The sequence below is a fragment of the Ziziphus jujuba genome, chromosome 10 (assembly GCF_031755915.1).
Source record: "Ziziphus jujuba cultivar Dongzao chromosome 10, ASM3175591v1".
NCBI classification, from domain to species: Eukaryota; Viridiplantae; Streptophyta; class Magnoliopsida; order Rosales; family Rhamnaceae; genus Ziziphus; species Ziziphus jujuba.
This window is the reverse complement of record NC_083388.1, coordinates 10,909,089-10,935,110: the sequence shown is the minus strand read 5'-3', so window position 1 is coordinate 10,935,110 and position 26,022 is coordinate 10,909,089. Positions and strand designations below refer to the sequence as shown.

General features: G+C 34.8%; 2 protein-coding genes across 2 annotated transcripts; both read right to left on the bottom strand.

Annotated features, from left to right (window-relative positions):
• Window positions 1–947: 947 nt before the first annotated feature.
• On the bottom strand, window positions 948–7,385 carry LOC107434804 (calcium-transporting ATPase 1, endoplasmic reticulum-type). The gene is made up of 8 exons (XM_048468203.2): window positions 5,663–7,385; window positions 5,117–5,189; window positions 4,906–5,027; window positions 4,353–4,634; window positions 3,855–4,232; window positions 3,163–3,272; window positions 1,927–2,155; window positions 948–1,810 (listed from the first exon to the last, which is right to left on the bottom strand). The coding sequence occupies exons 1-8, from the start codon at window positions 7,073–7,075 to the stop codon at window positions 1,226–1,228; spliced, it is 3,192 nt and encodes a 1,063-aa protein (XP_048324160.2). The 5' UTR covers window positions 7,076–7,385; the 3' UTR covers window positions 948–1,225.
• Window positions 7,386–8,848: 1,463 nt separating this feature from the next.
• LOC107434807 (calcium-transporting ATPase 1, endoplasmic reticulum-type) lies at window positions 8,849–14,979 on the bottom strand. Its single transcript, XM_016046289.4, has 9 exons — window positions 14,818–14,979; window positions 13,173–14,665; window positions 12,663–12,735; window positions 12,461–12,582; window positions 11,924–12,205; window positions 11,426–11,803; window positions 10,751–10,860; window positions 9,794–10,022; window positions 8,849–9,703 (listed from the first exon to the last, which is right to left on the bottom strand). The coding sequence occupies exons 2-9, from the start codon at window positions 14,583–14,585 to the stop codon at window positions 9,119–9,121; spliced, it is 3,192 nt and encodes a 1,063-aa protein (XP_015901775.3). The 5' UTR covers window positions 14,586–14,665; window positions 14,818–14,979; the 3' UTR covers window positions 8,849–9,118.
• Window positions 14,980–26,022: the final 11,043 nt, after the last annotated feature.

The following is a 26,022-nucleotide window of genomic DNA, read 5'->3' as shown; positions in this document are numbered from 1 at the left end:
GTTTAGCAATATTATGGGTAGAAAATATACTTGATTCATGGAAGTAGGAAGAGCGACTTGCATTATTTTTCAAAAATGGACCATTTAAAACATACAATATTTTTAATAGAATTTGAACAATAGTTGCTGATTATGAAGCGACTTATTAATTACCACAAACATCATCTTCGATATCAACAAAATTTAAGTTATTTTGGATTGGATGGTCAATTGCAAGCTTATGGGCCATGGCTTTAGCTACCAATGTATATGAACAAAGAATACAATCGCATTGTTTGGGTAAATATCAAATTAGTTTTCATTGAGTTCTCTAAAAGGCACAAAATTCTCTTTCAAATAAATAAAATAAAAATACATAAAAAATTTAAAAAGACCAAGAGTCATCTTCGTCACCAAAATTTATATTTGATTAAAGATCCATGCAAGAGGCATGGTTATAACTTTGTAACAAAAATAGAAGGAAGACAATCCATCAGTCATTGAAGTCTTGCTTCAAACCCTTGTCACTACCTTTTCAGAATCATTGCGTGTGGCCATACAAACCACCACTCACTGAATTGTACCGGTATGGTTGAAATGGGGTACATGGAATAGGTTTATCAATGGCAGAAAGATGAAAATGAAAATGAAAATGAAACAACGGTGATGCAGATTGCTTTGATTGACTATGGCCGTTCAGTTCAATTAAAATACCTAATTGTTGAATGAAAGAGAAAATCCCAATTTAATTGAGATTAAATTCGCCAAAATTTAATTTGAAGTTATAACACAAATGCTTGGATTCTGAGAATGATACCCAGTCGTATACCAATTCCAGTTGAAATTCCGAAAGAAATCAATTTTCTAGCATATTAATTTCAAAATTACAGAGTATCTAAATTTCAAGTCAATTTATGAAAATTACAATTCTTAAAATACCGGATACCCAAAAATTTTAACCAAAAAAGTAGACAAATCAAAATGCTTTCTGCATTTTCATTCCAACAAAATGGTGTCCCTTTCATAAGGGATTTCAAACTAGAATTAATAATTTCTTATATTCTTTAAAAAGTTTTCACCTTTTTAACACGTGTGTGTTGGTGATCAAAATTTTTACTAAAATCTCCCAAGTCCAAATCAACCCTCACAGATTTAAAAAACATGAAGGTTACAGCAGAATCCCGGATTAACTTCAAACCCATTGAGATTCTTTTGTTATAGTGTTCTCCGGCCTCAAACTGGGTGCTCACTCTGATTTCTGCTTTGAAGTTCTGCTTGCACCAGAAAACTGCAATCCACTTGTACACCTCCCAACAAACTTGAGCATCTCATCAATTAGAATCACCGGAAAAGCCACTGCCAGCACAAGGAGCCATTCATTGAGGCTGAGAGGGACAATGTTGAATACTTGTGCAAGGAATGGCACATAGAGGATCAAAAAGTGCAAGCCAAAGGAGACCGACATGGCCAGAAGCAGCCATGGATTAACCCAAGGGGGCATCGTCAATAGGCTCCCATCTTCGGATAAGGCGTTAAGTGAGTTGAACATCTCAATGGCAACCAAAACTGAGAGGGAGAGAGTGGAAGCTTTAATTTTGCCGGACTGGAAGTACTCACACGGGTTTGCATCAAAGTTGAACACCTGATCCCCAGCTGTGAAGGGAGACACTGAAAAACCCTCCCAAGAGGAGCACTGACCCCAGTTTGCAAGTTGAGAATAGGTGACGAGACTATGACCATCACCACTCAAGTCGATGCCCAAAAATGAGTCATGTGTGTACCAGATGATGAAGATCCCAACTGTAGCTATTCCAACATAGAGACCAATAACCTGAGATAGGTTGAGGATTATAATTAAGTGTCTTACCCAAAAAGGAAAATCGTTTTACTAAGAGTGTATGGAAGTTCTGTTCCACAATTAAAAACATATGAACAATTGGTCCCTACCAGATAGCGAAACAAGATCCAAGGAGTTATCAACGAGTCATCACTTCTTCTAGGGGGCTTTCTCATTATATCTTTGTCTGGAGGATTGAATCCCAAAGCGGTAGCTGGGGGTCCATCAGTAACCAGATTCACCCAGAGAAGCTGAACAGGTATCATGCCCTCTGGAATACCCAGAGCAGCAGTTAAAAATATTGAAGCCACTTCACCAATATTAGATGAAATCATGTACCTGCCAATTTAGTAGGGAAGAGGGTGGTGAGGCATTGACAAAACAGTAATTTCAATGCTTTGAATTGAAGGAACATTTGAAAATCCTTCATAACGAAATAAATAAACAAAAATTTGGGATAAAATTTACAGCCAGATGTGATTTTAACAATTCTGGTAGGGAAAGATCAGGCTGCTTTGACAAGTATAGTAGTAGAATTTTGCAACGACTATCAATTCATGTGTGTAATGCTCCTGTATGATGGCAGCCATCACTAATAAAGTCATTTTCATCCACATTTAGTACATTACACATATTATGCAGTCCTATTTCCAAATCCTAAACTAATAATGCTAGAACAAAAGTTTTACAGATGCTAAGCCCAAAATGTAAATGCAGATTTGTCATGCAAGGAATCTCACGAGATTATGTGGAGTCAAGGGTGGCTACAAGTATTCACAATCTGATGTTTGAGTCAACAATATAATAAAATGGCTAACTGGGATGGGAATTTAACAGCCATAAACAAATATGGCAACTGCGCTCCATGAATTTTTATGTTTATGTTCCAAGTATTCTGTATTTATGGGGCCTAGGCCCATTGAAACACTCCATTCCAGTCAAAAAATGCAGCAAATAAAAGAAATATCCATGATGCCAAATTGCCAGTATAGGTAAATTATTCGATTTAACCTCTAAAGCGAAGTTCTGTTTGGCTAACCATCTTAGGGGATTCAGTGGGATGGGTGGAATTTAACAGCCGTAAACAAATATGGTAATTGAGCTCCATGAAATTCTATGTCTATGTTCTACGTATTCTGTATATATGGGGCCCTGGCCACTTTGAAACACTCCATTCCAGTCAAAACATGCAGCAACTAAAAAAAAATATCCATGATGCCAAATTGCCAATATAGGTAATTTATGCGATTTAACCCCCAAAGGGAAGAAGTTCTACTCCTAAGTCCTAACCATAAAGAAAGGACCCCACAAATACATTTAATTACATTAGATGGAAAGAAGAAAACCTGATGAAAGCCTTCATGTTGTTGTAAATAGATCTTCCTTCACCAACAGCAGCAACTATAGTGCTGAAATTGTCATCCGCCAACACCATGTCAGAGGCTTCCTTTGCCACCTGCAATGAGTGGATCAGGAGTGATGAAAACAAAACAGGAAAAGCACCCATAGACATATCTATGAGACGTAAATGGCTTTTCAAGTACAATAAGAATGTTTATGCTTAAAGCATCTGTATGCGCAGATTGTAAGTTGAATGATATACAAGGATAAAGACAAGATGAACACATCTGCACAGAGGAAGCAGGATGAGACCTCAAAACTTATATCTTCAACACACGGCCACAAGATAACAAGAGGCAAAAATTCAACGGTTGATACAAACCCAATGATGTGTAAATACATATAGGAACTAATCAATATGCTAATTACACCATATGCAGGAACTTGCAACCAATAGGATCTTATTTTGGCATCCCCAACAAATTGCTCTTGCAAAGAAATGTAACAACCAAATCATGTTGATTAAGCGACTATACACCATATGCATCTCTAAAAGAATTAGTTTCCTCTTGGTAAGACTAAATTCCTGCTGTTCATGGGCATTTCATGCATAACATGCCTATCTGCAAGGTCTCCCTCATCATAACATCCAAAAACAATTTTCCAGTAATAGAAAGAAAATGAAAAAAGATAATACCTCTGTGCCAGCAATGCCCATTGCAATCCCTATATCAGCCAATTTCAAGGCAGGTGCATCATTTACTCCATCACCGGTCATTGCAACCACTTCACCATCGTCTTTGAGCAATCTCACTATGTCCTGTTTATGCCTTGGTTCAGCCCTAGAGACTAATAGGCCTCCACTCTGTCTTAAATGATTTTTCTGATCAAGAATCTCCATGAATTCTTTTCCAGTCAAACTTCTGGAACTGATATCTTCAAAAGGTCCAAATACACCTATTTCTCGGCAAATAGCTTCAGCAGTATTCTTGTTGTCGCCTGTAATAACCATTACACGGATTCCAGCAGCTTTGCAGTCCTCAATAGCTTGACGAACCTCTTTTCTTGGAGGGTCCTTCAAAATTTTTGTAATTTTCACAACAATATAATTGATATTAGCCTAACAGTTAGGGACAAGAGTAACAAAAGTTCATAATGATACACCAAAATGCAACTGAATACAGGGATAACTCACCCTTAGCCCAACCAGACCAACAAAAATGAGTTGGCTTTCAATTTTAGAATAATTTGATGGATCAAGTAAAAGTTGATGAGCTGGATGGTCTTCATCACCATTATAGGTCGCAAACTCTGGTAGGTCTTCCTTGTAAGAAAAACCCAAGCAACGTAATGCACTTGTTGATATTTCCTGAAGACATTCTAAGATAAGATCCTTCGAATTTTGGTCCAACTCTACGATGTTGCCATCACCCAGCTGTATGAATGAACTCCTTTCCAATATATTTTCAACTGCTCCCTGTCATATTAATTGAATCAAGCAGCATTTAAAAAAAAAAAAAGATAAGCACTAAACTGTAAACTCAGAAGTAATGGGCAGCACTCTGTGTCTTCAAACAGTAAGTTCAATAATTCGACATGGGTAAATAAAATAAGAAATAAATAGAAGATGAACATGATAATAAGTGGAGTGGTTACATCTGAGCGTATAGTAACTTAAAAAAAAAAAAAGAAAAAAAAAAGAAAAAGAAATGTTAAAATAAGTGAGCCTACTAGACAGGAGAAAATACCTTGACTAGCAAGGACTTTTTTCCAGAGTCAGAATTCACAATGACTCCCATGGATTTACGATCACGGTCAAACTCCAGAGTTGCAATCCTATGCTCAACTTTATTCCATATTTGTGAACAACCTTAAAAGGAATATTATAATCAGAAAACGACATTTCAGCACCCAAGAAAATACATGAAATGATGAATGACAAAAAATGCACGCACTTACGTAGTACATCACCATGAGCTAAAGATGTACCAGAATCCAACCCTTCAGGAAGTCCCATTTTTTCAACAAGAACCTGAAACAACGAAGGAAATGAACAAAAAAGAGAAAAATGACAAATTTTCTTAGACAACTACATTTTGGTGGTTTCTGTGTAGTGCGCTAACAAACAACATGTAGTTGACAGAAAACTTTAAAAAGTAGCAAACATCAGAACTTCACTCAGGGAAGTTTCACAAACATCAGATACAACAAATGTAATAAACAACTGTACAAAGCAAGAGCCTTTATTATTGACAAATGCAAATTTAGGTGGTACCTTAAGAGGCATAATCTTACCTTAAGAGGCATAATCTTACTTTAAAAAACCTACTAGGGGCCAAAAACAATGCTGTGTTTTATATAACCCACAGTTTATACTGGTAATTCCCTTGTTTAGTTACGCATGAACTTGATTGGGAAAAGGACTATTCTACTATGTTACCTACAATAATCAAGTTTTTTTAAAAAAAAAAGGAAAAAAAGGGGGCAAATTAGTGTTTGATTCACCTTCAACGCTGCCTCAGTGGGAAGTCCGTTGACCACATATTGATTCCCAGAAAGTTCAACACCAGCATCGTTACACACTGCAGCAATCTTCGCAACCATTTGAAGATTTGCATCCATTTGAGCTCCTGGCCAGCCATGAATCTTTCCATCAAAAGGATTAAATGTGGTCCCATCCACGTCAAAGGATCGTAGAGTGCCAGCCCTTGAACCAATGGCAACAAGTTTTGCCACAGCCATCTGGTTGGTAGTCAAAGTACCCGTCTTATCAGAACAGATCACGGTTGTACAACCAAGAGTCTCAACGCTGGGCAACTTACGAACAAGCGCATTCTTTTGAGCCATCTTCCGTGTACCAAGTGCCAAGCAAGTTGTGATAACTGCCGGCAGACCTTCAGGAATGGCTGCCACAGCCAATGCCACAGCAATCTCAAAGTAATAAGTACACTTCTCGAATGAAAACTTAAAGTTTTTGGGCCACCCATCAACATATTCCCAGCTCAGGAAGTACTTCACATTAATAAGCCAAACCAATGCACAAATCAATCCTATTATGACGGTCAGAGTCTCTCCGAATTCGTTCAACTTCTTCTTCAAAGGGGTATCTTCCTCAATCTGTGATGCTTCATGGATATGGGAATGAACCTTCCCTATTTCGGAATTCATCCCAGTATGAGTAACCAAGCAAAAACAATGCCCACTTACCATCGTTGTCCCTGCAAAAACCATACATTTCTTTCCCTGGATATCTGAATTTTCAGGTACAACCTTAACGGTCTTGCTAACAGCTTCACTCTCTCCCGTCAACGACCCTTGCTCAACTCGAACCGTGGAGCTGACCAAACTCAAAACCCTCATATCGGCAGGGACCTTATCACCAACTCTCAATTCTACAATATCACCAGGAACAAGCTCCTTGGATGGCAAATTCGTAATTTTCTTACCATCACGAATCACGGTTGCGTGCTCTGATTGTATCTCTTTCAGAGCCTCTAACGCTTTCTCGGCATTGCTTTCTTGCCAAATGCCCACAATGGCATTCACAATCAAGATCAAGAAGATAACAAGCGGCTCCACAAACGCCGTGATCTCCATCTCGCCGCCTTCCTCACCATCGTACCAAGCAAGAACAAAGGAAATAACCGCGGCAGCCAATAGAATCCTCACCAGAGTATCGTTGAACTGCTCAAGTATCAGCTTGAATATTGAAGCTCCCTCGTGCTTCTCCAATTCGTTCCAGCCATAGATCTTCCTCTGATTTTCAACTTGGTCGGACGACAATCCTCGTTCGCGATTCACCTTGAATCTCTCTTCGCATTCTCGAACGTCCTTCGACCACGCAAGGAACGGGTCCCGATTCGAAGATTCGGTGCCGATGCTCTCCTTTTTCCCATAGTTCTGCCCTCCTTTCCCCATTGAAAAATTCTTGGAAGAAAAGCAGACTCAACAGCGGGACTCGTTTTATTCTCGCCGCCTGAAGACTTTCTCGGGAGACGAACAGAAAAACGAAACCCTAGCTCCTTATCAGAATAAGTCTTTTAACATCGGAAAGCGTACAATATTCGAAACCGAAAAAGCACCGATCTCCGGTGCAAAAAAATGGCAAAAGTCTGGAATTGTATCAAATTTTCTCCCGCTTAGTAAATTGCTTTATATATTTGCTTTTTAGTTGCCTCTGTAATTGTGCAGGGACAAAAATGTTGACCAAGCGAAATTGTTTTGAAGCTTCCACTGCTACGATATTTCATTTAAAAAAATTATATTATATTTAAGAAGGTGACTTTTATTTATTTATTTATTTATTTCTTTTATTTAAGATGAATGACGAGACGTTAAATCTTGCTCCACTCTGCTATAGTTTAAAGTCTTTTAACTGGATTAATTTACCTTCGTTCCAAAATTTTTATATTTTATCATAACAAATTATTATTTTTTATTATTTGTGGCATAAATATACATTTTTAAATCTTTAATATTTATTTAATTTGTATTCTTTAAAAAAAATAAAAATTTTAATACTCAGTTTAATTTTTAAACACAATTTTTATACGAAAATATAATTTTTTTTTAGATTTTTTTATCGCTTGTAAATATTTTTGACCCAAAAAAAAAAGAATATATATTTTTTGTCGAGTAATGCTAGAGTATTGTAAATATATAAATATAACTAAAATATAAACTAGCTTTCAAAAAATAAAATAAATAAAATAAAATATAAACTAATAAAATAAGAATATTTTTTAAAGTTATATTTTGGTATCTCTTAATATTATTATTTTTTATTATTGATATTATTGTAACAACGATGATAAAAATACCCAATTATTTACTAAATGATTAAATGATTGAGTTTGACTATGTATTTAACAATTCACTTCTTGCTTGAAAGGGATTAAAAAGTCAATATATTTATCAAAATGATATAACAATATGATACATTATTAATTGATTAGTTGAAATTAATAACCAAAATGTAAATAAATAAATGATTTTGTAGACATAAATATAATTAAATATAAATCAATAAAACATTAATATTTAATCACTTGACGGATACAGAAGCATCTCTAGAATCATTCTAACTATATATAAGTATTTTCTTTTCAAATAAAAAACTATCTATTTTTTTTTTCTTTTTCAAATTACGATTTAGGGGAGAGGAGACTATTGCCAAGTTATATAGTAGCACTTAAAAAAAAAAAAAAAAAAAAAAAAAAAAAGAAGAAGAAGAAGAGAAAAAACTATATTTAAATTATATACAAAAACTATATCTAAGTTATACGTAATATACAGTCATATTAATTGGTAACTAATTTGATACCACTCGCACCAAAGTTTTTACCAAAGTTGCACTTGCTCCCAATTTTTGCATGGAAAGTTAAAAATAAGGACCAACATTGCAAATTAGAATTTAGAGGGTAAATGTAAAAAAAAGCCGACCAAAAGAAAATGCGAAATACGGTATGGTACACTCCATTTTGTTTTTTTTGCCCTTTTTGCTCTAGGATTAGAATTGGCTCACCTAGAAATTTAATAAACGTTATCAGAAGAAACCATGTCAACGTACGCAAGGTTCATTTTTCTTCAAAATTATGCTAACATCAAAGACATTTCACCCAAAAAAACAAAAGAAATGTTACCATAAAAGACAACGTTGCACCTAAATATCAGTTGTATTAAAACCATGACTAAAGAAAATGTACCTATTTCATTAGGGCTAATTTCAATAATCTATTTCAAATTACATGGAAGATTAGACTCCCAAAATTAATAACGGAGAAAAAACTAACCCATCAGCAAGTTCTACTGTAGAATTCTCTTTAAGGAATCTAATTAGATGGCCAAAGTCCAGTTCAACCCCCACAGATTTAAAAGAATGAAGGTTACAGTAGGTTCCAGGATTAACTTCACACCTGGGTTCTTTAGTAATAGTGTTCTCCAGGTTCAAAAGCTTCACATTCACTCAGATTTGTGCTTTGAAGTTTTCCTTGCACGAGGATTCCTCAACCCACTTGTACATCTACCAACAAACTTGAGTATCTCATCAATTAAAATCACGGGAAATGAGACTGCCAGCACCAGGAGCCACTCATTTAGGCTGAGAGGGACAATGTTGAATACTTGTGCAAGGAATGGCACATAGAGGATCAGAAAGTGCAAGCCAAAGGAGACCGACATGGCCAGAAGCAGCCATGGATTAACCCAAGGGGGCATTGTCAATAGGCTCCCATCCTCAGATAAGGCGTTAAGTGAGTTGAACATCTCAATGGCAACCAAAACTGAGAGGGAGAGAGTGGAAGCTTTAATTTTTCCAGACTGGAAGTACTCACATGGGCTTGCATCGAAATTGAACACCTGATCCCCCGCCGTGAAGGGAGACACTGAAAAACCCTCCCAAGAGGAGCATTGACCCCAGTTTGCAAGTTGAGAATAGGTGACAAGACTATGACCATCTCCACTCAAGTCAATGCCCAAAAATGAGTCATGTGTGTACCAGATGATAAATATCCCAACTGTAGCTATTCCAACATACAGTCCAATAACCTGAGATAGGTCGAGGATTTTATAGTTAAGCATCTTATTGAGAGCGCATGGGAGTTATGTTCTACACTGAGATGTAAAAGTAGTGCTCACCAGATATCGAAACAAAATCCAAGCCGTTATCAAGGAGTCATCACTTCTTCTAGGAGGCTTTCGCATTATATCTTTGTCTGGAGGATTGAATCCCAAAGCAGTTGCAGGGGGTCCATCAGTAACAAGATTCACCCAGAGAAGCTGTACAGGTATCATGCCCTCTGGAATACCTAGAGCAGCCGTTAAAAATATTGAAGCCACTTCACCAATATTTGAGGAAATCATGTACCTGCAGATATATTATAGGCAGGGAAAAATTATGGCCAAGAAATTGACAAAACAATAATTACAATGTTTTTAATTAAGGAGGGCATTTGATAATCCACTAAGGAATAAAAATTAATATAAATCTACGAGATTAGACATTCAAGCCAGATGTGATTTTAACAGTTCTGCTCAGGAAACACCAGGATAGGCAAGCAAGTATAGCAGTATAATTTAGCCATAACTATCCATACAGAGCTGTAATGCCCTTGTAGATGAAAGAATCATGAATAATCATTTTAATCTATTACTCAATACATTATAAAGAATATGCAGACCACCTCCCATCTTGAGCTAGTAATGCTATGAACGCAAGTTCTAAAAGTTTTGAGCCCAAAACGGGAACACAAATTCAGCATGCAAGTTGGCCACAAAAAAATAATTGTGAATCAAGGGCTTCTACATGTGTTCAGAAGCTGATGTTTGAGCCAACCAAAAAATACAATTTAGCATCCTTATTGGCTAACCGTATTATGGGATTAGATGGGATTGGCGTACTGAGTCTTCTGTAGATAGGGGGGCCTGACCCCATTGAAACACTCCATTACAGGCAAAAACAACATATAAAATAAAAAGAAATAATCATTATGCCCATATAGGTAATTCTGTGATTTAACCCCTATAGGGAGGAACATATGCACCATACTAGAAAGAAAGGATCCCACTTGTCAAATTGATGGAAAGGAACCAAACCTGATAAAAGCCTTCATGTTGTTGTAAATAGATCTTCCTTCACCAACAGCAGCAACTATTGTGCTGAAATTGTCATCCGCTAACACCATGTCAGAGGCCTCTTTAGCAACCTGCAATCAGTGGATCGCGAGTGACAAAAACAACCCAAAGATATTAGACATCAATGGCATCATGAAGTTACCCAAAAAAAAAAAAAAAAAGTTTATCTTTATAGCTTTGATAGCATGCATGGATTGAATGGTTTAAGTTGAAGAATGTACAGGGACAAAAGGCAAAATAAATATAGATAGGAAGCAACAAGACCCCAAAACTTATTATTCTCCATACAGCAGAATTCAACAGGTGATGCTAAACCATGTTGGGTTCATACATGTAAGAACAGAGAACTAACTTGCAACAATAGGTTATATTGGCAAACACATGTAGTCACTCTTGAGAACTAACAAAAGATGTTAATAATTGTTGAATGTTGAACAATACAAAGAATATTGTTGACTGACAGAAGCAATACAGAAAATGCATCTCCAACAGTAGTTTCCTCTTGGTAAAGATTATATTCCTGTTACTCATGTGCATTTCATGCAAATGCAAACATGCTAACTGTAAGGGCTCCCTCTTCAAAACATCAACACAAATTCTACATTAGAAGAAAGAAAATGAAAGAATATAATATACCTCTGTCCCAGCAATGCCCATTGCAATCCCTATATCAGCCAATTTCAAGGCAGGTGCATCATTTACTCCATCACCGGTCATTGCAACCACTTCACCATCGTCTTTGAGCAATCTCACTATGTCCTGTTTATGCCTTGGTTCAGCCCTAGAGAATAATAGGCCTCCACTCTGTCTTAAATGATTTTTCTGATCACGAATCTCCATGAATTCTTTTCCAGTCAAACTTCTGGAACTGATATCTTCAAAAGGTCCAAATACACCTATTTCTCGGCAAATAGCTTCAGCAGTATTCTTGTTGTCGCCTGTAATAACCATTACACGGATTCCAGCAGCTTTGCAGTCCTCAATAGCTTGACGAACCTCTTTTCTTGGAGGGTCCTTCAAAATTTTTGTAATTTTCACAACAATATAATTGCTTTTAGCCTAACACTTAGGGACAAGAGTAACAAAAGTTTATAATGATACACAAAAATGCAACTGAATACAGGGATAACTCACCCTTAGCCCAACCAGACCAACAAAAATGAGTTGACTCTCAATTAAAGAATACTTTAATGGATCAAGTAAAAGTTGATGAGCTGGATGGTCTTCATCACCGTTATACGTTGCAAACTCTGGCAGGTCTTCCTTATATGCGAAACCCAAGCAACGTAATGCACTTGTTGACATTTCCTTAAGGCTTTCTAAGATAAGATCCTTTGAATTTTGATCCAGCACTGCGATGTTGCCATCAGCCAGCTGTATACATGAACTTCGTTCCAATAAATTTTCAACCGCTCCCTGCCACATTAGTTGAAATAAGCATCATTTAAATTGAGAAAATCACTAAATTTTGAAAAAAAAAAAAAAAAAAAAAAGAATGGATATATAACACAGAAGTAATGAGAAGTGATACGTGCTTTCAAACAGGAGATTTTGAAATAAATAGAAGAAGATGAACATAACAATACCTGGGTTAATTTACACCTGAGCTTAAAGCAATTAAAAAAAAAAAAAAATTGAAAATAAGTGAACCTACTAGACAGGAGAACATACCTTGACTAGCAAGGACTTTTTTCCAGATTTAGAATTCACAATGACTCCCATGGATTTACGATCACGGTCAAACTCCAGTGTTGCAATCCGATGCTCAATTTCATTCCAGATTTGAGAACAACCTTCAAAAGAAAATTATTATCAGAAGACAGCATTTAAGCATCCAAGAAGATACATGAATGGTTAAAAAGCAGCTACTTACGTAGTACATCATCACGAGTTGATAATGAACCAGAATCCAACCCTTCAGGGATTCCCATTTTTTCAACGAGAACCTGAAACAGTGAATAAAATGGACAAAAGAGATACAGATGTCAAATTTTCTTTGTCACCTGCATGTTGATGGATGCAGTGCAGTTACGTAACATAATCGACAGAAAACATTTAAACAAGTACCAGAACATGAGTTCTCTAATCAGGGAAGTTTCACACAGAAAAGTTAGGACAAATGTTAAAAACAAGTGCACAGAGATAGAGTTTTCACCATTAAAAAAAGCAAATTTAGGTTAAAAAGCTACTAACAGAACACAGCTATGTGCAAAAAATGATAAAGTTTTTTTTTTTTTTTTCAATAAATATATAATTTACAGGTTTAAACTGGCAATTCTCCTGTTTGATTATCCTTACACTGATTGAAAAAGGACAATTATATAATGGTTTCTGAAAAAAAAAAAGAAAAAAAAAAAAAAAGGAAATTAGAGTTCCATTTCACCTTCAATGCTGCTTCAGTCGGAAGTCCATTGACCACATAATGATTTCCAGAAAGTTCAACACCCGCATCATTACACACTGCAGCAATCTTCGCAACAGTTTGAAGATTTGCATCCATTTGAGCTCCTGGCCAGCCATGAATCTTTCCATCAAAAGGATTATATGTGGTTCCACCCACATCAAAGGATCGGAGGGTACCAGCCCTTGAACCAATTGCCACAAGCTTTGCCACAGCCATCTGGTTGGTAGTCAAAGTACCCGTCTTATCAGAACATATCACGGTTGTACAACCAAGAGTCTCAACGCTGGGCAACCTACGAACAAGCGCATTCTTTTGAGCCATCTTCCGTGTACCAAGTGCCAAGCAAGTTGTGATAACTGCCGGCAGACCTTCAGGAATGGCTGCCACAGCCAATGCCACAGCAATCTCAAAGTAATAAGTACACTTCTCGAATGAAAACTTAAAGTTTTTGGGCCACCCATCAACATATTCCCAGCTCAGGAAGTACTTCACATTAATAAGCCAAACCAATGCACAAATCAATCCTATTATGAAGGTCAGAGTCTCTCCGAATTCGTTCAACTTCTTCTTCAAAGGGGTATCTTCCTCACTCTGTGATGCTTCATGGATATGGGCATGAACCTTCCCTATTTCTGAATTCATCCCAGTATGAGTAACCAAGCAAAAACAATGCCCACTTACCATCGTTGTCCCTGCAAAAACCATACATTTCTTTCCCTGGATATCTGAATTTTCAGGTACAACCTTAACGGTCTTGCTAACAGCTTCACTCTCTCCCGTCAACGACCCTTGCTCAACTCGAACCGTGGAGCTGACCAAACTCAAAACCCTCATATCGGCAGGGACCTTATCACCAACTCTCAATTCTACAATATCACCAGGAACAAGCTCCTTGGATGGCAAATTCGTAATTTTCTTACCATCACGAATCACGGTTGCGTGCTCTGATTGTATCTCTTTCAGAGCCTCTAACGCTTTCTCGGCATTGCTTTCTTGCCAAATGCCCACAATGGCATTCACAATCAAGATCAAGAAGATAACAAGCGGCTCCACAAACGCCGTGATCTCCATCTCGCCGCCTTCCTCGCCATCGTACCAAGCAAGAACAAAGGAAATAACCGCGGCAGCCAATAGAATCCTCACCAGAGTGTCGTTGAACTGCTCGAGTATCAGCTTGAATATTGAAGCTCCCTCGTGCTTCTCCAATTCGTTCCAGCCATAGATCTTCCTCTGATTATCAACTTGGTCGGACGACAATCCTCGTTCGCGATTCACCTTGAATCTCTCTTCGCATTCGCGAACGTCCTTCGACCACGCAGGGAACGGGTCCCGATTCAAAGATTCGGTGCCGATGCTCTCTTTTTTCCCATAGTTCTCACCTCCTTTCCCCATTGAATATTTATCAAAACTCTCAAATAAAAAAGAAAAAAACAAAACGATTTAAAGATTGAGATTCATCCAAGTCTCGCCACCTGAAATTTTCTCGGAACACAAACAGAAAACAAAGAAACCCTAACCCCTGTTAGAACAAAATCCGAAAATGAACGATAATCAAAAACAATAAAGCACCGATTTTTTTTTTTTATGCCAAAAGAAAATGGAAAAAATAAGAAAATGTTTTTACCTGATTTTCTTCACGCTGAATTCGCTTGGTTCTCTCTCTGTAATTGCGAGAGAGAAGAAAACGAGAGAAAGAGTATGCGCAAAGCAATCTGAAGCTTCCAAGTTGTTGCTATGGAAGACAAATCTTATATTCTCAAGGAGGAATCTGAGACCCAAAAACAAAGAGCGATTCAACTGCTTCCGTCTGCCTCTGCTACAGTGGCTCAATGAAAACAACCAGACTCCACATTGGTTAAACCAATCATATTTCGACACGTAATCCAGAGATTGGAAGCTTACTCACAAGTGGTCCACACAAAAAACCCCATGCGATCGCTGTTGCTTGCGTGTTGTAATATGACTTGTGGATTGCGTACGCTGCTGTCTTGTGGTGTGTACACCAGATTGTACTTTTTTTCAAGCTTTTCGTTCAAAGTAAATTTGGTTTAGATTTCAACTTGAGAGATGCTTCCTTCCGGTTGACCTAGCGGTTAAGGAAACGATTGATTATGATTTTGCTACAGTACCCCCCGACTTCAGCATTTTTTTTATTTTTTATCCCTCCTAAGTTTTTATTTATTTATTTATTTATTTTTTACATTTATCTGATGAATAATGTTGAGATATCAAAGGTCGTGGTAGATCCAGCCATTACTATCAAAGTTATTGAACATTAATGGACTTATGAATATTCAGATTAAGTTCGGATGGACAATCACTCACTTTTAAGTGGACCATAGAATGGCTGCACCAGCCAAATCTACATTTATGATATTTTAATATTTTCAATTAATAAAATAATAATATATTTTATATTATCACATCATTTTTAATAAACAAGCATTGCTTTTGTATGATACAATTTTATTTTAAAATAGGTTTATTTGTTTTTAAAAAACTTCTACTCCTACCTTTCTTAAAAAACTTCCATTCACTATTACAAGATAAAATTATTTAAATTCTCTTAGAAATAAATTATTTTTTTTTCTTTTAACTATATACTTTATATTTACTAATGTTTAGTTATTTAATTTTATTGCTATATTTCATTACATATTTTACTAAAAAAAAATTTCATTTCTGTTATCTATTTAAAAATATTAAACTTGGTATTAAAAAATTTCAATGAAAAATTTTAAAATTTTGAAAACTAATATTTGGAAGCCTACAACTTCTTTTGAAAAATTTTTAAATTTTGAAAACTAATATTTAGAATCCTACAACTTCTTTTGATTTTTTTTTTTTCATTTGATTTACAATAGTGTTATATAAAAGATAAGCTAATAATCTCTCTCTCTTTCGTTCTCTCTCTCTCTCTCTCTCTCTCTATATATATATATATATATACACACACACACATACACACACACACACAAGAGATATCTGTCTCAGGTTTACCCTTATTTCAACTTGATCAACTGATTTTAATAATATTAATTTATACCCCTAAAGGATATTAACAATGCTAGCTTAAGAAACCTTAATATTTTAGCAAATATTAAAATTAGTAAATTATAATAAGGATACAAAAAGACTATTTGGAAAAAAAAGTAAAATTATTCTCTATTTTGTTCTCTTTTTTATTTTAGGGTTTAGGGTCATAGTAATCTTTATTCATGAAATTTGGAGACAAAGTTCAGTTTATCAGAAAAAAAAAAAAAAAAAACAACATAGTAATTCAACTGCATAGTTTCATCTCAATTGATAGGGGAGTGGCCTTTTTTTTTTTTTTTGTTCTTTTACTCTTTTTTTGGTTTTTTTTTTTAAATAATAAGTTAATAGAAAATCAAAGTAGAAAAGGAAAAAAAAAAAAAAAAAAAGGAACGTAAACACATTCAAACCTTACCTTTTTGCTTGATTCTCCTCTTTTCCTATCCTTGTACACATAGGAAGCCATCCCATTTAAAAATATTAAAGATAAAAATTAAATGTAAAAAATTAACTGTTTTTTAAAATAGTATGAAATTCTATTATTAATTAAAATAAAATGAAATCACATGAATAAATGAGGATAGAAGAACCCGTCCCTCATTTGGCACCGCCGGCTTGTTTTCCCTTTTTTCAAAGGGCTAGTCTTTTTCAACCTTTGTCGGATATAGATCAATATACATGATTTTGTGGAATGATTGGGATACAATCAGATAATGACTAACTTAATTAACACGAAAAACGAAAATTTGTTTTTGAGATCATATTCCATGTGAATTTTGTACCTATAAAATATTTAACGAACCATTCTGCAGAAGAATATTACAAAACTATAAAATACCTTTTCAAACATTCTCTAAAATTTCAATTTACCCACCAAATTTATTTTAAAGTAATATTCCCCCTGAACACTTCTATTTAAAACTCTTTGTTAGAATTTGGCAAAATTGACCGATTAATACTAAAATTGATTGCTAAATAAATAAAATATGTCTAAATCATTTTTTTTCAAAAAAAAAAAACAAAATTCTTGTAAAAGAGATAACCAAAACAATTTATTCTTGATATTATCCTTTTATTTCTATCAAATTTGTTCAATAAAATTTTTGATTAGACATAATTTATTATAAGCAACCAATTTGTATATGAGCTTGCCAACTTTACCAAATTCTAATCCAAAAAAAAAAAAAAAGGAAAATAAAATAATAATAAATTACTTGAAATACAGCTCAGAGACAGCATGAAACTTGAACATAAAGTAAAAAGTTCAAAGGGCATTTTGTATTTTTTCCAAAAGGTGTATATTATATGCCAAACCAGAGAACATTTATATAATTCAATAACTGTCTTTCTTGGATGATGGAGGCTTCATTGTTACAATTTGAGCTTACTTAATTAATTGATTCACAAAGAAATTTCCTACCAGTTTCCCATCCTTTTACTAATTTCGTTAGTGCGGCTCTAAAATCATACACCGATGGTTAGTTCAATTTGCCAAGTAATTGACTTTATGTGGAAAAAGATATAAATTAAAGAATTCGCACGCAGAAGAAAAAGACAAGATTGAAAGCGACGTGCAGAATTCAATCACCCCTATTCTATTTTCTTCTTCTTCTTTTTTCTTTTTTCTTTTTTCTTTTTTATTATTCTTATTGGCTTTGGGTTGAAACCCCTAGATTCAGTTGGAATGTCTTTGTGGGGGAATTAAATAACATAAATTAGAGTCCGGTGAAGCACGCAAGGGTAAACTATCAAGAATTTGACCTAGAAAAGAATGACATTTGAAAGTGAGGGGAGAAAAAAAAGAAAAAAAAGAAAAAAAAAAAAAGAAAAATGGAAAAAGAGATGAGACAGACTGCTTTGTTGTAGTGAGGGGGTGGCTTTAGTTGTTTCCAAGAGTTGCTAATGAGTTTTGGTGACCATACCAAATAAAGGCGAGTCAATACACTGAATGGTTGGTCCCTTCAATATCAACAGAAAAAAAAATCAAATCCACAAAGCTTTTAAAAAGAAAGTCTACTTCTCTTTTTTCTTTTTTGGTTTGATGGTCGGAATCTGCTCAACTTGAATTTAGCAGTGAGTGAGTGACAGACACTGTTTTCCATGGGAACCATGTAGATATACAGTCTACCAAAATATCTATACATATATGTTTCAAATTTTGTTCGGCTGCGCTAAAAAAATGTTTTGTTTATTTGATATTTGATTTGCACCGAGCAATCCAAATTAAACCCTCTATTGGGAAAGCATGCCACCTCAATTTAACATGTAATATTTAATTTGCAGATGGTTGTTAATTCATTTCTTTGCAAGATGAGTTATGAATTTCTTTTCTTTGGTAAATAAAAAATAGTAGAAGGGTAAAATTGATGTATCATTGCAATTACAATTGGTGGATAACTCGCATTGATTGGACAATGTTTGTAATTTATGCTTTGCATCGTAGTTCCTTATGTTTAGTGTGTTTTGCTCAATGTTCTAAAAGGCGTAAGGTGTTGCAAGAACCAAGGTTAAGCCTTAAGCTTTACAAGCATAGGCGTAAAAAGATGTTTTATAATTATATTATTATTTTAATTATTATAAGGCTATTAAATGAACAAAATAATTTATCTTTTAGATGTCAAAATATATATAAGTCTATATTATCTTTTTATGTGCAATAAATATGAATTAGTATGTGATTGATCATATTAGATTTATGAAAATTCCTGTTTTCCAAGTTTGCAACAATATATTAGTTTCAAAAAATATATATTATAAATTTACAAGTATCTAATAATTCTAAATTAATACATACTTTAACTATTGCCATAATCTAACTTTTGTCTAATTATTTATCAGACTCTAATTCAATATCTACATCTTCATCCAACTCATCTTCAATTGTTATCAATTGTTATCGATTGTTTTTTTTAACATTTTTTAAAAAATAACTTTAGAAAAAAAAAAAACCTTTGAACAAAAAAGCTCCCGCCTTTTGGCACCTAGGCATGCATTAGGTGGTCAACACAATGTTGACCATCTTTTTCTAAGCCTTGCTACTATGTGAGGCGTTATCTAAAAGCATCACGCCTAGGCGACGCCTTTTCCCGCCTTTTAGAACACTTGTTTTGCTTACCTAGCCTTGATTTTTCAAACTTGATAATTTAGTCCCACAGTTTTACTTTAATTAGCGTTATTTTATCCTTTCCACTCAGTCAGTAAAAATGATCACGTGAGCTACATGTGCCTGGGGCAGAACTCATCATTTTAAAACATATGCTCCCTAGTAAATGGATTAAGGCTAAACAACATGAAGGCAACACGTAAGTGGGAAATTTGGGTGAAATTAGGGTTCTTGAACAAAATGACTTGTCATTTTATTGATGGTAGAAGTAAATATAAACATATTACAAGATTTAGATGAGTTAATAATAACCATCGATATACACACTGGTGGAGATAAGAATACAATATCAAAACAAGTATTGAACTACAGCTAGACTTCCATGACTAATAACTAAGGATCAATACAAGAGTCACAAAGATATATCATAAGTCTAACTGTGAGTAACTAATGCAGTTACTCTAACATCCCTTCTTAAATTATGTTCAGTTTTCTCTAAGACACAAAAACCAAATAGTAGAAAGAACCTTGGTTAGAATATCTGCAACCCGATCAAAACTCGGAACAAAATTAATTTGCAACCTCTTGAGAATAACTTTATAATGAATAAAATGATCTCGATGTGCTTTGTTCGTACATGGAAAAATGGATTAGAGTCAAGAGAACGAGCTCTCATATTGTGACACCATAGAACGAGAGGTTTAGGCATTGGAAAACATAATTCCTGAAGACTCAATCCATGCAAGCTCAGCTGCACCATTAGCTAATGCATGATACTCTGACTCTGTACTCGAATATGTAACAATATTTTGTTTGCAAGATGACCAAAGAACAAGGTTATCACTAAAGTAGATACAGTAACCATCGTGGAATGCCTGTCATCTATATCAATGCCCAATTAGAATCTATATAGCCATATAGAGAAAAGTGCTGTGAAGGACGAATATGAAAGCCCAAATAAATGGTGCCCTTTAAGTAGGGCAAGACATGTTTACACGTAGCCCAATGAAGCTCAGTTGGATGTTGGAGATATTGATTCATTTTGTTCACTATGAATGCCAAATCAAGCCGTGAAATTAACAAATATTGTAATATGTTGGCTTTATACATTTACAAGCTAACCCCCATGTAGCCCTTGGCAAAGCTAAAGGGGCTTCATTATTCCTTATCTCTATTTTTGCCTAGGCTAACATGTACTTTTATAGAGTAATTTGTTAGCAAAAGGAGCACCAATATCCTTGATTACATGAATAGAAGTAGAGGTAGGGGTTGGACTATTCTTACACTCAAGAAATTTTGGCAAGAAGTTCATGTATGTATTTTACTTGGGACAAATACAAGCCAGTAAAATCCGTAAAGCTTTAATGCCAAGAAAGAAAGACAAGGGTCCTAAATCTTTGAAAGAAAAAGAAGAATTTAGTTTATGAATGAATATGGTAATTGCACTGTGAGGAATGTCAATGGGATGGGGTGGGTTGGTTTTTTAAATACCATCCCTGCTCCTACGGGGCATTTTCAATTCCATCTTTGTGGTTTTTCCCGTTTCTTAGATGCGGGGCAAGAACGGGAATTCTACGGGATGGGGATTGGATAGAGCGGGGCGGTTTTCTCCCCCTTTTTTTAATTGATATTTTTTTTTAATAAAAAGAAGCTACGATACACCACTTGTTTTTGTTGTGGAGGCAAAATTCCAATACATGTGAATTAAACAACTTTCATTGACCACTGAAATGTAGGAATTTAAGAAAAGAAAGGGAAAAAAAAAGTGCAATTAATGCGGGAATGAAGTAGAGGCTGAAATCCTTGGTATGTGAAGGATGGTAACTTTTGTTATAACTTTTTGTATAATAATAAAAAATAAAAAATTGCACAATCTAAATTCTAACTTCCACTCCAATCAGAACCACATTAATTGAAATGGCAAAGGACAATACACAAGCAGCTAGGCTATGATCTTTCTCTAACAAGATTAAAACAAAATAAAAAAATAAGAGAGAGCCTACCAGCAGCAGCATAAGGAGTTCAACCAGTCAACCTCAACTATGTTCTTCGATTGGCTGCAGCAGGTGGTGGTGAAGGCTGAAGCAGCAGGTGGGTGGCAGTAGTGTCGGCACTCGGCAAGAAGAAAATGAAACGAGGAGTGCTGGAGAGGGGTGGGGTTTGGGTTTTTTTTTTAATAAATAAATTAGGAATGATAATATATATATATATATATATATATATATAGGGCCGAAGTATTTACTCCTCAGGCCCAGCCCAGCCCTGAATCGAGTTTTGATCTCCTGCCCTGAGCTTGCCCCCCCACCCTGATTTTTCAAGGAAAAACCACCTCGTTAGGAGCCGTGCACCGCGGTTTTTGGGATATCCAGGGCAAATTGCCATCCCTATGCACTGTTGTCATTGCCTGTAATAATGATGTCATCAATATATATATGAGGATCCAAATGACCAGACTAGCCATATGCAACATAAATAGAGAGGAATCCATATGAGATCTTACAAAACCCCATTGACAAATAGTGAAGCGCAATTGATAGTACCATGCCTGAGGGGCTTGTTTTAAACCATAAAAGGAATTTTTGTAACTAGCATACATGTGTTAACTTGGAAGAATTAAGAAAACCATCAAGTTGCTTCATATGAAAAGCCTTATTCAAATGCCCATTCAAAAAAGCATTGTTTATATCAAGTTATTGTATAATCCATTCATAGAGATAGCAGTAAAAAGAATTGTACAAATTGTTGAATTCTTAACCATTGGGCTGAAAGTTTCGTTAAAGTCTATGCTTGGGTTTCAATGGAACCCTTGGCAACAACCATAACTTTATATTGGTTTTTGTTCCATCAGGATTTCTTTTAATTTTGAATACCTATTTACTACCAATAACATTCATACATGTTGTCTGTGGAATGAGTGTCCATGTTCAATTTCATTGTAATGTCGTAAATTGTTCTTGCATGGTTTGAGTCCATTTGGGGTGAGATAAAGCCTATTTGATAGTAGGAGCCTCATGATTATCAAGATCTGTAAGTTTTTGATGTAGAAAGACTTTCTTTTTGGAGATATCGGCCTTCAATCTCGTTTTCATAGGATAAGTCGGCCTAGGGTCAAATGATGGTATTGTAGCCAAAAGAGCAACATCAAAATCATTGTGAATTTGGACATCAGTTTGTGAACAAGATGGATTTGGAGACTTGAGTGAATGAACTGAATGACAATATAGAACACCTATTCTAGGGGTTGGATTCCAAGTTTCCATGGAAGAGTGATTTGCTTGACATCGTTTCAGAGTGGAAGGAGAATGCACAGAAGCTGACTGATTTGGTTCGTGTTGAGCAAGTACCTGATATGATCCCTTTAAATCAAGTCGAGACTCATGTTGGAATAGTGAAGGATTGGATGAGGTTGTTCCATCTTTGGACCTAAGAGATGGACATGGTTGTGTACCTATAGAATTAGAGAACATAGGAATTTGATATACAAAAGGGTTGATATACAAAAGGGTTAACAGCCGTAAATAAAGAAGAGTTTAAGTCAGATGGGGATACCTTGCTTAGTAAGCTAATATAAGGAAAACATGATTCATTGAAGATGACATTTGGTGTAATATATTTTCTTGTTTTGAGACTACAATACTTATACCCATTATGAATGGAAGAGTAACCTAGGAAGATACATGTTTTAGAATGGTAAGAAAATTTCTTATTTTGAAATGGTTTAATGTAAGGAAAACATTCACAACCAAAACACTTTAAAAAAGAAAAATTAAAATTTTTCTTAAATAATTCTTGGATTGGTGATTTATTTCGCAACATTTTCATAGGAAGTCGATTAATTAGATAAACTGTTGTAGAACAAGCATTCCACCAATTTTGAACGGGCAGAGAGCTATGAGCTAGAAATAGAAAATGTTGTTTCTGTGATGTGCTTATGTTTCCTTTTTACTTTATCATTTTGATTGTGTGTACAAGGACATGAGTGCTAAAAAGCTTTTCCAAAATATTTTAATATAGAAGCTAATGATATATATTCACCCCCCAATCAAACTGAAATATTTTTATTTTTGTTTGAAAAAGATTTTCAACTAAATTCTTAAATTCTAAAAATATTTTTGGCATTTTAGATTTAATTTTAAAGGGAAAATCCATGAAAATCTTGAATAGATCATCTCCAAAGAGTATACAATACTCATATCCTTCAATAAAGATTACATGAGGAGGTCTCCAAATTATCAGAAAAGATTAAATCTAGAGGCTAATTACTTTTTGTATTAGAATTAGGTGCAAAAAATTTGTGAAATTTTCCTAATGGGTAGATTGACCAGAAATTGTCTTTATTAGAAATAGAAAATTGTTTACATGCATTAGCAATAATTTTCATTGTAGAGATAGATGGATGTCCAAGGTGAGTATGCCACAATTTATTTTTAGAAAAATCTAAATAAAAAAACCTAAAATTAAAGTTTGTAGAAAATGCCGAAGCAGGTGCTTTACTGAGTTTAGGTAAAGAAATTCCATCTTTAAGGGTCCCTTCTAATAGGAGCTTCCTTGTAGCTTGATCCTTCACAAATATAGAATGAGTGTTAAACTCAACAATGAAGTTATTATTACAAGTCAATATTGCTATACTTAAAAAGATTTTTCTTAATTTTTGGAACATACAGCATATGATTTAATTTAATACTTTTATAAATAGTTTTTAAAATATAGGAACCAGCATAGTCGATGTGCAAACCTACCGTTGCCAACAATTAATTTATCTATGCCTCTATAATCCATTTTTTAATGCAAATTTGGTGAATCAACAGTGATATGGTTGGTGACAGTATTGTCAATTAACCACTTTAAATTTGCTAGTATGTGAGGGCTTGAATAGTAAGCAGAAGACCTGTTATTTTTGTTATGTGGTACTTGAAAGTCCTTGTCAAACCTATCATAGCAATCTGGAGCAATATGTCTTGGTCATTGGTATAGTTGACAAAAAACTCGGGATCCAGAACTCCAACCTTTTTTGTGGCCTTATCTACCTAGATTTGGACTAGCTTCACGATGATTTGAACTTGTTTGATTAGGTTTCGTACTTATCTTTTCAACAGCATGAGTAGTAGGTTGAATAATAAGTGTTGCATTAGAGATGCACATCTCTTGGCCCAATAAGAATGCTTACACTTCTTCAACTTCTAAATGCAAACTATGTGAATTAATAGTAACTATGATAAAGTCATATTTAAGGGGAAAATCTTGTAAGAGATGCATAATGAAATCTTCAAGTACTAAGATTATAGCTTGCCATGTTAAGATTATCATAAATCTCTTTCAACTTTGTGTAATATTCAATGATAGACATTGATTCTTTGTGGATTGAAGCTACACTTTCAACTGCATGATTCATGCATGTGAATGACTTAGAAACAATCTATCTATTAAATTCCATAGCTGAAAACAATCTATCTAGTATGAGACAATTGAAGCTGTACCTCTTTGCAGATTGAAGACTGAATCAATGCAAAGAGTGCTTGATCCAATCAACACCACAATAAAAAATTTAGGTTTGGAATATGTTGTGATGAGCCTTTATCCTTTGATATTTTGATGATAAATGCTAGTGGTGTCTTGATTGCACTTGCCACAAGACCTTCTAGATTGCTACCAACAATGAATGGAAAAATCTGAGATTTCCAAAGCAAGTAGTTTTCTTGCTCGAACTTGAAAGGAAAGGGGTAGTTTGGTAAGGATACTTGATTGAGTTGTGGAATTTTAGAAGAAATTATGGGAATGATCGACATGATGTTTGTCTTTAGCTTTCATAATATATAAACTTTAGAATCATAAAATGGTGTAAAAATGACATGTCAATATATTAATACTAGAAGTAAATATATACATATTACAAGATAAAAACAAGTTACTAATAACCACTAATATAGACACTGATGGAGATAAGAATACAATATCAAGATACGTATTAAACTACAACTAGATTTCTATAACTAATCACTAGGGATCAATACAAGAGTAACAAAGATATATCACAAGTCTAACCTTGAGTAATACAGTTACTCTAACAAGTATAGATTGATTCAATTTTACATTTGGGCTTCTAATTTGAGAGTGAGAACAAGCGATTTGCTTCTGGTTTGAGAGATAGAATGAGTGATTAATGGAGTTACAGTGAATGTTTGTTTGTTAAATGTGCTTATTCTAAGGATGTTTACGGAGCCGATATGATGCCATTGTGGATGTCCAGTGATTAAAAGGATGTTGTGGACTAATAGTAATCCAGAAAGATGGTTATATGAATGTGAAAAATTTAGGATATGTCAAAGATTCTCAACCACTAATCATAAGCGAAAAGAAAAAACAAAATAATTTTCTCGCATTATAGTAATTTTTTCACAATTGTTAGGATTTGTTAGCTAGAAAATTCAAAAAAAAAAAAGTTAAATTTGTTGAGGCATGATCATCTAGGTTTCGACTATATACAAGAATATCATTAAAGTAAACAACCACAAATTTTCCAATGAATGGACGTATGACATGGTTCATTAGTCTCATGAAAGTGCTAGGTGCATTAGTTATGCCAAAAGGCATAACTAATCACTCATACAAACCATACTTAGTCTTACATGCAGCTTTCCACTTATCTCCCTCTCTCACTCTAGTTTGATGATACCCACTCCTAATATCAATCTT